This window comes from Botryllus schlosseri, chromosome 14, assembly GCF_051294905.1.
Source record: "Botryllus schlosseri isolate E-star chromosome 14, Bs_hap1, whole genome shotgun sequence".
Classification (NCBI taxonomy): Eukaryota; Metazoa; Chordata; class Ascidiacea; order Stolidobranchia; family Styelidae; genus Botryllus; species Botryllus schlosseri.
In genome coordinates, this window is record NC_137249.1 from 12,698,105 (window position 1) to 12,716,325 (window position 18,221).

The window sequence follows — 18,221 nt, forward strand, 5'->3', positions numbered from 1 at the left end:
ATACAAAACTGACTATATACCGGCTATACTGGAAGCAACCGTACTTTACAATCCACTGCATCGCAAGCAAAGCGACAAGGACTCGTGATCGTCAAATTTAATTTAGAAGAAATATACGAATATACTATAAAGTGCATGTGATTGAAAAGATAGTAAACATAGAATAAAACGCGTACCTGCTACGTCACGAAGACTGTATAAACACACTTCGATGCCGAAGGAAAAGCGAGAATCTTTACGGGCTTACGATGCGAGTAAATGTTCGCAATGGAACGAATCCTAAAAAGCGAACCTGAATCATAAATATTCGAGAACCTGCGTCTATAATGCGGAGTCGAGTCGGTGGAAGAGCAAAACGAGATTTCAGGGTTCGGACCAAAGTGTAACCCGGAATAGGAATGTGGAAAATCGAATGAAACCGGATTTCATTCATACGATAATTCTCGCATGAATCGGATAATGTCGCGTTTTCAATAACGCAAATGTAATATGATCAGTACAAAATAAGGTAGAGATCGTGTGCTGCACACAAATTCGTATTACTATTCCTTGTACACGAGAGAGACTCCAAAAAGCAAGGTAACATGGGTATTGGCAGCTAACAATATCTGAAAAGCCCAAAGCCGTTGCACGTTGCACAAAGAGCAATACAAAGTATCCGAAATATGAGTATCCCCTCCGACTGTCATCGACTTCGTTAGAGTCATGGCTTCGCGTTGACCACCCCTAATTTGAACCCAGCTCAAATCGATTCTAAACCCGCAGCGGCAATTACACGAATACCACAACCTCCTCTTCCCGGGACTTCGTGCGTTGAAGATTGTTTTTCTTTTTCGGCGTCCGAGACGACGATTTCGACCTCGGTCTGGGTGCCGATCTCCCGTAAAAGTCGCTCCTCCGTCTGGTATCCCGTCGCCCTTTGGCTTTCCTGTAAAAATTCGTGTTTTCTGGGTCGTCACTAGACTCCGAGATTCTCGACGAAGAGCTGCCAACAGTGCTCGTGTGCCTCATGTTCGGCAGCGTGAAGTTGCCGTTCATGTTAAATTGCGCGGCAGAAAACATCCGCTCTCTGTAACCACTGTAGCGACTCGACCTTCGGTCAGGAGATGTTGAAGACGACGAGCCGGCGGAGTGAGAACTGGTGTACCTCGAGCCAAATCTGGACGTTTGCGGTAGGTACGAATAGAGCGAGCTTTGCAGCAGAGGCATTCTTTCGGGCAGTTCGGGTTCAACGAAGCTGTCTAGCCTTTCGAGAGAGAGATTCTCGTCTTCGCTTGACAGCCGTGCTTCCGATTGTGATCTCACGCTGTCGCCTAGTGGCGTACTCTCTCGTTCGCAGTACGAGCTTGCGGTATCGCTAGCGACACCGTCTTCGCGCGGACAGATATTCAAAACTATAATATTACCGTCGTGATCCGTCGTATGCCATTTAGTTTTGTTAATTAGCTTACACGAGTTGGGCAGTAGCGGTACTATGCTGCCGACTTTATGAACTTTAAACTGTAACACAGTGGAGCATAGCGGCACGGGAGTCTGTTTCGGATCGAGTTTTTTCACTGCGAATTGAATATCCGTGTTTTCACCGCGATAAACGGTAAATAGACAGAAATCGTTACGTAACGTACAGGGACATTGCCGCAGTAGCAAGCGATAAAATTCGACTTGATACATCCAATTTGAATCGCTCACGAACAGCGTGTACCGCAAGTGTTGCTTTCCGTAATGCACTTCCCGCACGCCCATGAGTGGGAAGTCTGACGTGGAAATGGGTCTTTTTTGATAGTCCATGTCGCTGTATTTACTGCCGGTACTTGTACTGTCCGACTCTTCCCCTTTTGTTGCGCAATAGTCCCCATTGGCGCATTGAACTATACTTTTCCTTTTCGTGATCTTGGTAGTGTCTATGACGTCCCCATATAATCTCGTAACGTCACGTTCTGGTTGGTATGCGTAGAAGTCTTGAGTGTTCCAGTGATACTGCGTGATTCCCTTCTTTGTGACGGCTCTGAAATAGCAATGAAATTACCGACTTTTCATAGATGCAGTATTACTGCATAGTATCAATTTCTAACTTTCGAGAATCACGGATTTGCATGAAATATTCAGTTCGATTTACAAGTGTCCAAACGGTTAAGTTAGGAACTTGAGTTATCGTAGGCCTGGTCCGATCTATGCAGACACTGAAAGTTAGCATTCGATGAAATGGATATTTCTTATAGGTACGGTTTCGGCCTGTTAGACAAAAATTGTATGAGTCTCGTGTGTACATACATATATTACACACACACACTATCCACACCTGTGCTATGCAGCATAACCAGCTATACTATTGTGTAGCAGATTGCATTATCCACAACACTGCATGGTAAGTAGCCTACAGGTTGAGATAGAGATTTTATCTGGGAATTGCGGGTAATACGAGTATTCATTTTGTTTTCGCCAATTACGATGCGACAATCTCGAAATCTCGAATTCGCGAAGCGCTACCGCAGATCAGACGGTAATACCGGACTTTTCCAGGAAATATTTTAAATTGAAAAGGCAGCATTTCAGGCTCTGGACTGGCAGATAATTGTAGAATACTTTATAAAGTGCACATGAATTTTCGCTAGCGCGAAGCATGATTTACCGGACGTGGTTAGTAGCTGTTAAGCATGACTTGGTAGTTACGCGAGCATTCCCAGACTTCGCGCCGAATTCACAAGTCGTAATAAGGATAATATTGTCATCTCGTGTCCGCAAATACAACTTCCAAATCGACACACCAGCGGAAAACCCACCACATGGCAATTAACGATTCTGTCCAAGCCTAAAATAACTACACCACCGTGACTAACGTCCCGACGTATTGACACTGTCAAGTTCGCATATCTTCTATATCAATATTGGACTTTATTTTTGAATTGGAATTACGCCGGGAATTTCGACACCGAAATAGATTTGTGACTATTTTCGCGGAACTCGGCGATAGGTGACTACATGTACAATGTACATTATACATTGAACAGATTTACACGAGCACGATTTACCGGTCGAATGTTAATGACAGATAGGGAAATAACTAGAACAGAGTAAATTAGGAGAGAATATACTACGACGTGACATTCATCGCATAACATTGATCAAAAAGAGGTGAATTACGGGAAAAATGGAACCATAATTTTATCAAGTCAAGACATATTAATCCACTCAAATGAGCTTAAACATAGAATTAAGAAACCAAGTCTCCAAATAATTATCTATGTGTGTATGCGGTGCTCTGGAAACATGCAAAGTGCAGAAAAAATAACGCAACCTCAGCTCATCATGCGCTGAACGTTGTAAACATTCTGAAAAATCATTATTTTGTTTCCAATCTCGACCACAACAGACTAGCAGACGCGTGTATTTATAGATTAGATTTGAAACTTAATGAGATCTGTCAAGCATGCTCACATCCCAACCGCTAATGATCACCTCTATCTAACAAGCGTCGTCATTACTACGATAAATAAGACTAAATTACACGCCAAGGGAACGTAACTATTCGACATCGTAATGATAAATGATACTCGCAAAAAGGCTTGGCGAACAAGACCCGTTATCTGCTCAGGTTACAGTTGTACTACAATGACCTTAAAAAAACTGGTGTATTTTTATTTATTTGTTATCAGAGACGAGTAATAGTTTAAGCGTAATGAGCATAATATGCAGTAAATGCGCCCTGATATACAGGACAAATGTCTATAGGTGGATATCACGATACTAACCCTAACTCCAGTATACCTGGATGATACGACTTGGAATCGTTTACTATGCTTCGGGTTGAATATTCGAGTACCAAATACAATGATGTCATACATAGTGAAGAACCACTTAAAATGAAATCATGTATCTCATATGCGGGGCAAATAAATATGAATGAAGTTCATATCGCGACAATGAAAAGAATGCCAATCTCACTCCATCAGAAATAATTTCGTAGACTACTTTTCAAACATAACTATCAGGCAACGTTCTGTAACAATGTTCTGGGAGTGTGGGATGATCAGTCCTCCGCTGATTCTGTGCCCTGTTTCGCCCAATGCACTTTTCAAGGCGTTGGAAGGGAAACGACAAATTCGTCTCAAATAAAACTGTTTTCAATCGGTGTCTTACAACAATCCTCGAACGATAGTGATAGGGTCCATAGGCCATGCTAAAAGTTGGCAGCTGAGAAATCGTGAAAATAACACAACAGCAAAAGAATGGCTTCATCTTACTTGTGATGATATTCCCAGGGCCACGTCTCTAACTGCTTCCGAACGTCCAACGTGCGTTCAGCGACTTCGCAATCAAAAATTCCTTTCCGAAATCCAATGTCGCGCTCGATGCTAATGTCACCGTTGTCCTTCTCGTCTTCTCGACATTCATTCAGGATAGCGTCGAACCGCTGAAACGGCATATTTGCGTGCGAAACCTTCGATGCTTTCTCCTCGCGCGCCCAGCTCGTTACGTCATTGTCGTTCAAGTCCAACGCTTTCGAAAAGTCGCCCTCCAGGTCTTGGCTCTTGTTCCAAGCGTGATTCAGCAACAGGTCTGGTTTGCTGAAGGAGTCTGAAGAGCGATCGTGTGTCTTTCGGTGTTTGGTGTCTTGGGAATTTTCCAGGCTGCCGTTGAAGAACAATAGGGTGGCTAAACAAGGCACCGCTTGGTCGGACGAACCCTGTAAATAAACAACGGAAATTGACTACAAGAATGCAACCGACCGAACAAAAGGACTTGCACGCAATGCCTTGGATTTTGATTTATTATCTGCATCTGTCCTTTCCGACTTAAGTTTGTTTGTTTGTGGTATTCATCGTGTTTGTCGACTACTATGGTCATTTACACCAGGTCAATTTTCTTCATCTTTTATTCTGTAGCTGCCGACTTGTAGCATGGCCCATTTCTAAGCTTTTATAGGACACCGCTTACACGGATGATATGGCGAGGAGGAGCCTAGACAAACCTCCAACTCTTAGTAATCACTAATCAGTAGTCAGCAACATCTCCACATATATCGCACGCATCAGCGCATCAGCTGTGGCATAAATGCTGTGTATGTTGAAAACCAGTTATTATCAGAAGAACCTCATGTAACGTTTCTCATTAGAGAGGGTCTGCTTGAGGTAAATCAGAGAAATCATGTGCGAAATCAAATCATAAGGCCCCGAGATTGCGCGGATTAATCGCGCGACGCGTAAAACGATCATGTCAGCCAATTTCTTTTATTTTCGTCCGATATGAGAAATGTTCGAGGTTTTTCACACTTCGCTTGTAGTTTCGTACTTGATCGATGATTCAAAGTTCTTATTTTATTATCCTGACCTCATCTACCACGAAAGCAAGTCCGACTCCTGTACCGCTGGATTATGCGCAATGTGTATATGTCCAACCAACTTTTGCGCGCAACTAAAAATAACTGCTTGTACATGGAAGTCATTTGCTTACGTCGACGTTTACATCGCTGTTGACGCACAAAATACAAACTGTCGGACTGATACATGCTACAGTACTGTACAGTTTTTACTGAATACCAGGTTTGTTTATTACATAAAGACACGTATTCTACGAATAAGAACTGCTGAAGTGCTGATGCACGATTTGGTTCAGCATATATAGCTCATAGTTGAATATGCCAGATATAATTGAATCAGACATATAATATCCCATGTTAACATATATATTGAGAAAAGGTATCATAAGAGCAGCTGAACAAGTGAAAATATTTGTGTATGTTTATCAACACCTGCAGTGCCCGCTCAGTGGGATATGACCTTTTATCAATGAACGCTTTCAAATATCAATTATGTGTAAAGTAGAATGCATAAGTATATTTTCACACGAATTTACATAACACCGTTCTCGATCGGGAGTGGCAAAAGTTTGTTATTTATGTAGCTTACACTGTTTCTTGCCGAAATGAAATTATGTTTCAGATAATATTGTGTGAATCTAGAATACGGTTTGGCAATAAATCAATATTAAATGCATTTCCAAGCAGTTTGGAATCTCGCGGTGTCGCGCAGTTACAATTAAAAACCAGGAGCACCCATACCTAAATTGCCCGCTTACCGCATTGAAATCGAATCCATCAAAAATTCAACGCGACCCTCACCTTTTACGGTGCCACTCGCGGTGTTTGAGGCGACGCATTTTGCACCAAGGTATGTAAACGACAATTTACACTCTATATTTAGTCACACGTGACCAATCAGCTAATTTTCACGCTGCCTAAAAGATTGTGATGTCACAGCCGTAACTTTGCAGTGTGTTCGCATACCTATTTTCTTGCTAATTATATGGCTACCAACTAGGTCGGTATGCGCGCCACTTATTCTTGCAATATCTGTATCCGCCTCTCCGCATTCCCAGCCTGCACTTATTTGTGGTTTCGAATTCTGGACTTCTGTTTGAGTCATATGGAAACTCTTGCGTAGATAATTTTTCCGCAGGAAGTATATAATTTACCTGAAGTAGGCCGATGTTATGCAACTGCATTGTGCAAAAGTATAATCATTATCCGATGATTCTATACATCACCATGGACCGTGATGTGGACCGATTAACGCAGGTTGGCGATCTACCAGTGATTTCTCGAAGGCCTAACTTAAAACATGTACGGTATAGGTTGACGACAATCCGTTGCAGTTTCGTCTTGTCATTAACATGTTATCGCGGAATTCGATCTTAATAACATTTTATCCCAACAAACATTCGCAGCAGTATTTATCTCGGTCTCACCCGTTTAAATCGACCTTTTAGCCCGTGACCTTACAGTGTTAATGATAAGTTTTATGTACCGCTATTCCCACAATAATCCCCGGGAGAGGAGTAATAAATACAAGTCGCCGAGGATTGATTGAATATTTGATGCGATACAACAGCCCGCGGCACCAAGAGCAAGATCCACTCAGGAAGTAATATTATTTGGGATTAGGAGGAGTTACAAGCGGCGAGTGTCAAGATAATAAATGTTTTACATCGGTCATAGGTGACGATATAGCGGAGATTAGAAATTTGGATAAGTGCCGTAGTACCCGATTATTCAAAGACACGTACGCTGAACGTAGAAGCTGCACATAGCAGTAAACTATCAATATATTTTGCACATTACATCTCAAACAAATTTTAAAAGCACATGTAAAAGTCTATGATAGCAGAGATATATAGGGAATGCTCATTTATCAACATAAATAAGCTATGACTATTTATACAGCTGTATTGTAATGGCTGTCCGTCCACTGCACTGTAACTGTTCGGTTTATCTGTTCGACTCATTTGCACGATATATATGTGATATATATGCGATTATTATGCGATATATTCAATGTGTATCGTGCACGTGACAAAACATTCATAAATCCATGTTGACGACGAATAGGGGAGTTCTGCTGAATATCACAATTTTACTCGAAGAAAATTACCAAGATTCCAAAAATCCGAATGATCATGTAGACCTACCATGAATCATCGATTCTTTTACTGAGTAGTAATAGCGTCATTAAATTTGTAGCAGATTAAATGCTTTGTAGCAAATACCTGTGAATCGAATTGAATATGCTAAATCCTGTAAATTTAGTGTGATTCGCATTCTGCGAAATCGTACACTCCGACATCAGGGGTCAAATCCGTCAAGCTACGGCAATATTGTGCATTATGTGAAAAACGCAGATTTTATAAATGCTCATATGATCTTATTGAAACCAGAATGCGTGGCCATTTGAACTTTAACCTCATGTACCGCAAGTATGCGCCAACTTCGCAAGTTTCGTGGCTGCGACCTTCACGGGATTAGCAGAGAAAATTTCGAATGTTCTATCGCTAGTCCGAGCCGCAAAAAAAGCAACGTCAATCTTGCACGAAACGTAGTTCCACAAGCTTCTGATTTGATTAGATTTATATGATATATTTATGCAAGCAGGATTATACCTACAACGTCATATTTTGCCCACAGATAATTGCGGCAATTACTTAGTAATTATGATGTTTCGCTCTCGGACGGGCGACAAGTACAGATATTTAAGTGCAAATAAGTCACGAGAGTCGTTTACCGATGAACTTGCGCAACGAGTGATATTTTGTGGCGTCTGCAACAAAAGCCGTCTTCGGTGTTGTGACATTTAACTTCGGTTTAAGTTGTTTTTAAAGATGCCAAGTTAAAAGAGATTGCCTTCAAAATAAGTGGAATAGACCTTTCGCGAATGCGCTCGATGTTTCGACAAGAGGCCGCGACCGTACAGTACCCGGTGGGCATCTCATAGGCACATTGCTAACATCGTTCTGACCTTGAATGTTGTTTACGGCGCAGAGAGATTGTCAGCGACTCATCAGATTATTACGTTTGACTCACGGCATACGGTCGGCATCCTAAAGCCTTCGTGACGCGGTTTGGATATATTTTAATTTATTAATCGTCGCCATTCCCGGAATAACTTTCAAGACCGTGCTCTGCGAACGTGCACTTTGACAGCGTGAAGGCGCATTCCGCAGACAGGACAAGCAGTCAAATTCCGCCAATGTCAACAAACACCATTTTGATTTTTTGCGTCCTACGCTGTACAGTGTAACATTGACCGAACCGTGACCCGCGATGAACCTGACACTACCATTACTGCAGCGTGCAGAAAAAAGTGCTTGCGATGCTCAGCGGTTGATGCACATGACATCGATGAACATGACACCACTATTTCATATGAATGCCGAGAAAGAAGCCGAATGTATAGATAGACAGTCGCCTGGATCTTGTTGCTGCTAGAGACTAATCGCTTACTACAACCATTACGATATCAGGCATTCAACACTAAACACAATTGTTTCGTCATCCAGTGAATCATGGCGCCTGAAACCACTGGATGTAGGCTGATTTGCGAAACAACATGCCGTAACGTTGCAAACGCAACAGAATGCACAAAGGCATGATTGTCCGTAATCATGCTGTTGATTTCATGATATCGAAACATATTTTACGGTGACAATCGGTACTCGGCATTGAATTGTTTTGAAGGCTAAGGACCTCAATTGCCACTCACGAATGATAGCCAGTTCAGCAATAACAAAACTGTATTCTCAATGTGTAACATCGTTGCGCAGTATTTGAACATCTGTACAGGGGAATGTTACTTTTCTATTATGCTATATACAACTGAATAAAATCCGTAAAATTTTCCTAGCATGAATGGAATCATGTAAGAATATGCTATGAAAAACCATTACGATATGTCTGGCTCTCAACGCGATTTTCGTAGATAAGGATCTAATCGGAAAAAGATTTCGTCTTCAAGTCGAGGTACCTTTTCCGGGGGCTTGGGAAGTCCGACGATGTCTGATATCTCAGATTCGCCAATCACTTGAAGATTTCGGTCCAGCATGTTGATTACGCTCTGGTACGCCTTGCGCACGTTCTGTCGCGTATGCGATCCGGTCAGTACTTGTAGGCTCACGAGAAGATGGTCTTCCAACATGGTGTAATCTTTATATGAAAAGAATGCATCTCGTCAAAGTTATGTTCGTGTACAAAGAGATCTATAGTCGTCACACGTTATCGTAGTGGTACCAATATTTGCTTGCGAATACAGTTTCAGGGAAAATATCGTTACCGATAATGGATAGCTATCTATCCGCGATTTGTAAGCGATTTATCACGGAATATCGCTATTTGATTACATAATTCGGTACTATTTCTACCAAACATCCATTGAGAAAATGCAACGATGAAGTTTGTTTGAATACAATCGTATAGGCGGCATCATGGTAAGTTAAATAACAATAAGCTCACTTTCGTATGTATTACATTATGTTAACAACGACTGTTCCAGTCTCAATGAAATCTAATCGAGAAGGTAAATATACAAATATTTGGATTGGAATCCTTGAAACGTAAGTTTTATTGCATTTCGCTGACATCGGCGAATCCATTATTATAGGATCGTACTCAATACCACACTAAGCGTGCGGGCGCAGTGCTGTAGCGGCAAGCCCGTGTATCTGAAAATGTTGACCAACCTCAACAGCGGAACTGAAACATAAAATTGTATGGTGTTTTCTACGTTGAAAATCCTGTGTAATCGGGAACATATGCTACCGACCGAACTAAATCAAAGGCACTTTTTGAATCGGTCTTCCCACTGCAGGATACATTGCAACGGAGCACGTATAAGGACAGGACAATTTCTGGGAACCCTTATGTCTGCACGGTCAGCGTAAATCCATCCTTTTCGACAGAAATCCATCCAGTTTGTATACAATAGGATTATATGTGACCCTTTAACTGCGTAATCTTAAACATAAAATTTATTCACACTGCAACTTGAATTGAAAACCCTCGAGGTTGAATAGGAGCCGGTACCATGAAATAATATAGGATGCGAATTAGAATAGCTGAGCATCGGTTGATGGAATCAGACTTGCGAATCATTGATAAAAGTCCGTAATTCCGAATTTACGAGGGCCATTCGATTCACGCAGTCGCGTCGTAAATTGCCATTTCGTATAGAATGCATGCTGGCGCGAGATCCCGGCAGAAATACAGAACTTGTTATAAACTTTATGACTAGGCTGGACGGACAGTTGTATCTATATACGCTAAACGTAATATCGAAAGTCAAACATAAATTGTTGTATATTTAGCTACAATCACCAGCCTTGATGTTACAAAGATTCATTGATCGGGTCAGGCGATGTCATGACATATATTGCTTTCTGATAGTCGACTCGGGGGCATTGGAGATATGCGATGACAAGTAAGGCAATATATTTTCGGCATTGACTGTTATCTCATCCGAATACTTGACCTACTGATCGAAAGCGTCTGATTGTTCTAATTTGTGCCATTCTGCTCAATTCATAAATCGCCTTCAATTGTCGTTCAAAAAGCCCAAAATAGAAGCTCACTGGAAAAATTAGAATATATGTATTGACGAGCGCATATTGAGATATTCACCCCTAACGCATGTTGAAGCAGACGGGTACTACGGGTCCCGCAAAGAAAATAATCGCCGCCGGCATTCAACGTTACATTTGAGCTAGGAAGCTTATCGCCTAATCTGCTTTCTGAACTTGTATTCCATCGCGCGGTGGACCGCGAGCATAAACGGATCTCACTTGGAATGTTTAATCGCAAATGAGTAACGGAACATTCTCGAATCAAGCGCAGACTCGTGCGATCCGGAGACTGCTTCGATGCCATGCGTCACATTGTGGTGGACGGTGATTAAATCGAAAGGTAACCCGATCAAATACCACAACCACGCTACTTGAAATGTCGAAGTGGGGTTTAGGTAGCATTCTTCACGCCTGCTAATAAACTAGTAAGCAACCGTTTCATGGGACGACAGTCACACCAACGAAGGCATCAGCATAGAGGATGTAGTCACGAGTCAACATATATAGTGCATTGTGAATGTGTAAATTCAAGATTGATCCAATTTTCGAAATAACCTCTTCGCCTATTTCCCGTGTCCACAATTCCCATCGTAAATGCATGACCTTGCTTTATGTAAATAACGGAGAGATACTACCTTCATTTGTACCTACTAAACTGTAAGTTCCAAAGCAGTTTCCACCGCAAGAGTCGTAACGTACGTAGCTAAAAATCTTGTATACATAACAGAGACCTCGCGTCGGACGTGCTGATAACTATTGACATACAATCAACGGCGTGGGCATAATATTCTGTGACAGTTGCATCGCTATCACAATACACACTGAATTATAATTCGACGTTGAAATAGCACAGTAATCTCAAGATTAGCGCAGATGGCTTAAAATGAATCGTGGTATAAGCCCGTATACATATACTCCATTCATTGTTAGCTAAATCCCTTTATGTCAGGCAGAGGAATAGAAATCCGTTCACAACACATGTCACATTATGAGCCCCGGCCCCAATGTATATAGGTAGCACGGGAATGCTCACAATAGATCATGATTGCAGAATCGGAAACAAAACTGAAATGCTACTCTTTGGAATTCTTGGTAGATTTACCAGACCCGCGGCATGTCCGCAAATAACTAAAATTACGCAGCGCCCTTGCATTGCGGTAATTACTATTTGTGTAAAATGTGGATTGCGTTTCGCTGGACAACTGGACATTTGCAACCTATATAATCGTGTATAGCTAGTGCGTTGAATTAAAACAAGCAAAATATAGATCCCACGTATATTACGTCAGATTCTGGCAACTTAGTCAATAAGGAACGATCGACCATATACAGCGATGACAATGCACCATCGCGAAACCCAATTATATTAATGCCATGCCTAATGCGAAACTCGAGATTTTCGACATAATTCATCCCCTCGGGGTAAAGTTATGTCGTTTTGCGACACAAATCATATACTCAGCAAGTTCAACTTACCGTGGTCTAGCGTTCCATATCCAAGTTGTCCTCGTCTCGCCATTATATCAATTACCATAATTAATCTGAAAAGGAACAGCATACATTCACACACTTGATACTGTTCGAATTCGAACACACATTTCGCGTACGATGTAAAACCACCGACGGATTCGCACCGCGCGTTGCATAATGTGTCTTTGTTTGCGGATTATTATGTCCACAAATAAATCAAATGACTTTGGTCATTCGCCCAACCTTGACCTATTCTTCCTACAGAAAACTATTGATCCGTTACCGGCGCAGGCCAGTTATTGATTTCAACTGCTCACCTTTATGTGACACAATAGAGTGGCATTTGTTTAGGCTTTTCTGTGATGATCTGAACGACAGGTTTCGATTTTCGAATGAAATCTGGTGCGTAAGACGAAGTATGGTTATGTAACGTTGTTGACAGGAAGATCAAAGTGGACCGCATCGCTTCATTGAATTTACAATTGGCGACACGCCTGCTCATAATAATATGTCATGTTTTAAACTCTGGAATGGCGTTTACGGCAATTAGCTGGTGGGTAGCTAGGATACGGTTGTTGGCAGAGAAGCACTCACCTAATATATCTCCAGCGCCTTTGAATCTTCGAAGACGTAATGCATTTATTTCATAGGCATTATAGCGCTTAAGCTCTGTATGACAAAAGAAGGAAATAACAAAATTGTTATGAAATAGGAAATAGGAATTTCAAACTAAGTAACGTGGAGAGCAATGCGTGGAATCCTCAAGTCAACATAACCGCCAGCTAAGTGGCAAGCCTATAGTTAGTGAAATATCTTGAGTGTCGTAATCAACGCTGTAAAATCACGGAATCACGGAATGCAGTTGTAAAACTGCACATCTTTCCTGTCTGCTATAGTAACCTTTGCGTGATCGTATATTCTTCAACTATTCCAATCTTATCGCAACAATGACACGAAATCTTCGGGATCCTTGCAATTCGGATCTAAAGTCCTACTATACGCCTGCAATCACCATGTATATTGTATGCCCTACTGACTGCCGAGTTTCTTTCTTTATAAGTTGATAAGCTACAATAAATAATAACGATCACTCGTAAATATCCACCCCACTGCTATATTGAGTCTGCTCGCTGCAATCGCTCCGGCCTACTTTCGGGTGTTTCCTGCTATCCGACAGAAACGAATGTGAGACATATCTTCGCAAGGCTGCGATTTTCTTCTCGACGTCATCTATTTACGGTCGATGCCTGGAGCGAAATTCTAGCCGAGCGATTTCGAAGATATAATCCGAAGCGCATTTCACGAATTACTACGGTGATAATTGTTTTTGTTTTGCGAAAAGTAGCTGAATTAACGCGCATTTAGCATAAAGGTAAGGGCTCACACTCAGCGTTCTGAAAACGGTCTTATTCGCTCAGTTCTAAGTTTTGCGTGTTATAACGAATCAGATAGTAACATAAAATCGGATTGCTAACCCCTTTACAAGTTATATTGTACCTCTGTAATAGTTATAAAGAACACATAGCAGATAGAGACGTGGTATTTATATCTGACTTCAGAAATGTTTCCCAAATCGGGTACATTTGACTCTAAATCATATTGAAACCTACTCCCAAACCTGCTCGCAAACGGTAGGCCTCTTTCGTATTACAATTATAAGCAATATTGAATGGCTACCTTTCTAAAATTCCTATTCTCGTTATCAGTAGTTCTTTAATTTATTTTATCACGAGTTAATAACCATCTGTATAGTGATGACATGCATTTTCGGTGTCCACATAGGTTTCATTTAATCATGGTGTGAGAACGATGGACTGATATCCCTCCGTGGAGCTCAAGAACAGAATTTCTCACAATTTTCACTCTGCACGGAAAAAATGTCAAGTAGTTTCTCCCGATATATGCGAAACTGGAGTACTTGAGTACACAGTAGCATGTTTACGAGTTTTAAAACTGATTGACAGTCAGTGACTATTGCGGCCTATATTTCCAGGCAGACCATTCAACAAATTCCACTTCAGTAATGGATTACAATATATATCTATGAACGTGCGAATAAGGATTTTCTTTTAATTGGCACTGCGTAATTGTTGAAATATGCGACATTGTCGGACTGGGTAGCTCTCCAACTTGTTATTATCGAAATTATCTCGGAAATTTTAGTTCGCCATTCACGAAGGACGCGTATTAGCCGTCATCATGGATGGTTACAACACACTGTCACATTTTATTGTCCCAAATAACGACCTTGCTCCATTTCCAATCACGCATTGTATAAGATCGTGTTGATGGAATGTACTGCAATTGCGAGGTGTGGAATTGGTGGGAAAGCAATTGAGGACAATCATTTATCAAGACTAGGATATGATTGGAATTGCAGAAACTGTACGTAATGTACCGAAACGAATAAACAGTAGTTTTCGAACAACCGCGGATTGTTAATCATACAAAGGACATGGGAATGAATGACCCGTGTTAAATTTCCATGCCATCCTTTTCGACACGAGCAAACAATGGTAAAACAGCAGGGAAATAGTTTAGTTCAACCAATTCGCAAATTAGGTTGTACAATACAAATACGTCACACTCTGACACATTTGTTTTCAATTCAATATCTTCCATTTCCTCAATTTCAATTTCTGTTAATATGGTTGCTATTTTGCCGTTAAATCTTGATAAAGGACAAAAGATCTATACTACAATGAATACGGTCTTGAAAGCAATATTCAAGTGTAGTACCACCAGTCAGTTAGTTATTCAAATACCAGTTTACAGAGGTCCTCATAAACAATGGGTGATTATTGTATTCTGTTTGGTGTACTGGCTGAAATGGATACAACCCCACCAGTTATTGACTAAGACATCCAATCCTGTCTGTAGCTAAGGAATATGTTCCGATACTTTAGCATGTAGAATTCACAGCAGAATACCAGTAGCATGTTGAATTGATACATCAATTTATATGTTTTGGTCATCACCCCGATATACGTTCACGCTGACGACGAGGCGTGCAAAGTTAATGATCCTCATAAGTCACCACTGAAAATTAGCATAGAGACGGCAAAAGGGATCGAAGAATTAAATTTGGATTTGGACTTCCATCAGATTATACCCGTAAAATCGGATTGCCATTCGGATTTGGACGTGAGAATTACAGCGAAATTGTATTTTCCCTGAGGGTTTACTTACAGATATTGGCGAAACTCGCATATGCTTGCACAATTGCACATAATGCACAAGCTACTTGATAAACACCGTCACATGGTGATAAATATGTATTTTCTGAACTAATTACCATATAAACCGTCAGAGACCGAGTGATTATGCTGAGCAATAAAATGTATAGTTGGATTCTCATGAACATGGGTGATGAAATTAACATGAGACGTTGTGCATAAAGGACAAAATATTTCAACATACAGTCGAAGGAAATCCATAGGAGCTGCTGTTCGGCGTGACCGGGATAAATGTATCTCTCGTTTTTCTGATCCAAAACATGTCCCTTATATTCGATCCGAACTCCACAATCGGTTAATATCATGTCTGAATTCAAGTCATATGCCCTAAAACTGCAATAGTTGTTGTGATAAAAATATCTGTCGAAATGATATGTCGACTTGACGAGGCTTCAATCCTAGACTGATATTCCGGCAATCTCAATTCTAATTGGGATACGAATATGGCACCATCTCACGTGTCCAAACCCGTATCATTTCTCGTGTCTAACGGGCTGGTGAAATAAGAAAACCTCAGCAATTGCTGCGTGTTTGTTCATTAGGACATGTACGTTTGAAATGCGCACATATATGCCTTGCCATATTGTCTCGAGCTCTGAGAAAAAAATCGGGTCTGGATCCCACCTTTGCAAATTATATCTTACCTTTCGAATCAAGTACGCAATGGTTACAACAATAGCTTATACCCGGACTTTTTCACAGATTCATTGGCAGATTTTGTATTTTTGAGAGCCGTGTCAAGATACATGCGCAACGCCGTAATAGGGCTTTTAATGCCATTTCGCATCTCGTAACCGAGGTATCCAGTGATACAATTGTAGTCTTTGGTGTCAGTCTCGCCAAGTTACTTGGTTGCACATTTTTAACAGGCTGTAACCTGGCCTGCCAAACACCTTTTCTTCGTGACGTATATCGTGCGTAATTTATTATATATACTGGCGAACACTCGCATTTCAAAGAGCGAACTTTCTCGCGTATATGTCACGGTTTAAACTATACAAAGCAAATATAGATTTAAAAGTCTTTACTCGCTCGCGCTAAGCAGTTTGGATTGAAAAGCGATCGGTTTATACATAAAATCTATCGATTTGCTGAGTGCATGCGAACCCTTATCACCACATTTCCTCGTGTAATATATGTTGGGCGTATAGTCGTGTACATCTTATGCGTCAATGCATATAATCATCAGGGCAAGTTTTTGCAACTTTCGCAACTTTTTTTTTACAGCTTCCGACAGCTCCCTAGATAGTCAGAATCTATTTATTATGATGTTTTAAGCTGTTTGAAGAGGTTTTATAGTGAAACTTTTTGCAACTTTTCTCTATTTTGACACCAATTTTTACTGCAAATTTTATCAAATATTGCGTCAAAATGTCAAGAGTGAGTTAAAAAATGCTATAATCTATTTCTATATGGTTCTATTCTCTTTGATTTGCATACCAAAGAGCTATATTATGGGTTAGCTGCATGTCACTGTGTTATCTTTGACACAATGGCTTGCAAGCAAGACCATGTCCGAACAATATGTGAATAGATCGCTTTATTAATCCTGTCGTTTAAATTTGAGATAGTTTCCCATTTCACGAAAGCCCAGGCGAGACCGCCGAAAATTATATTTTCACTGGGTCGAATTATTCAGGCTATTAATTTTGTTAGAGTAGCCAAGAATGAGTTTTCCTGCAACGATTTGGGTCAAGGTTGCTGACCTAGCGGTATGATGTGTTTTATTTGACTTGTTTTAGGGGGAGGGGGTTATTGACTTTTTTGGCGAAAGTTATTCCCGCATTGAGTAATTTTCTTTCTGTGTACCGCGAAAGAATATAATTTTGGCGGTCTCGCCAGAATGTCTGTGAAACGGCAAAGTAACAAATTTGACATCTCTGCAGGAACTATAGGTAACACAATGGAACCCTTTGAGTATCTCATACCCTACTAATTCAACCGAAATTATAAATGCAACTTTTTACTGCAACTTTTGTCAAAATTAAGTGCAACTTTCTCGCGATTTTAGTGCAAAAAAACTTGCCCTATTAATCACCATTCGTTTCCTTCGAATACAATTCGAAAATGTATTAATTACTTCCGTGAAAGATTGATGCAATTGGACTCGCGTATAGCATACAATTCATAAATTATGCTTATCTCTTTAAGTTCGCCATGTAATGATGAATGGCTATACATTAGGGCTGTTCAAAAGTAACTTTTTTTTCCTGATTCCAGCCATTCACTGATTAAATTGTCAGGTTGCCACAACAAAGGCTGCACACCAAATTTGGTTCAATTCGAACATGTCTAAGCGTCCGCAGAGCCAATTAAAATTTTTAATTTACTACGTAAAATTAAAAAAAAAATATCAAATTTTTCTCTCAACCCCATGAAAATATTGAGATGTCTTCAAAGACCATGCAAATGATATTTGAGTCAATTCCAACCAGTAGAAACGGAGTTGTTTGAGTTTTTCGTTGATAATTCTCGGATTATCCAACAATCAAGGATAATTGGAGAATTATCAACGAAAAACTCCAATAACTCCACTTCTACTAGTCCGAATTGAGTCAAATTTTATTTGTATCGTCTCTGAAGACAGCTCAACAATTTCATGGGGTTGACAGAAAAATTTGAAATTTTTTT

At 40.6% G+C, this 18,221-nt stretch overlaps 1 protein-coding gene across 1 annotated transcript; it reads right to left on the reverse strand.

Annotated features, from left to right (window-relative positions):
• Nucleotides 1–82: 82 nt before the first annotated feature.
• On the reverse strand, nt 83–17,781 carry LOC145456060 (uncharacterized). Its single transcript, XM_080334093.1, has 5 exons — nt 12,949–17,781; nt 12,361–12,425; nt 9,294–9,472; nt 4,242–4,684; nt 83–2,005 (listed from the first exon to the last, which is right to left on the reverse strand). Exons 2-5 carry the CDS (start codon nt 12,416–12,418, stop codon nt 772–774), a joined length of 1,914 nt encoding a protein of 637 aa, XP_080190219.1. The 5' UTR covers nt 12,419–12,425; nt 12,949–17,781; the 3' UTR covers nt 83–771.
• Nucleotides 17,782–18,221: the final 440 nt, after the last annotated feature.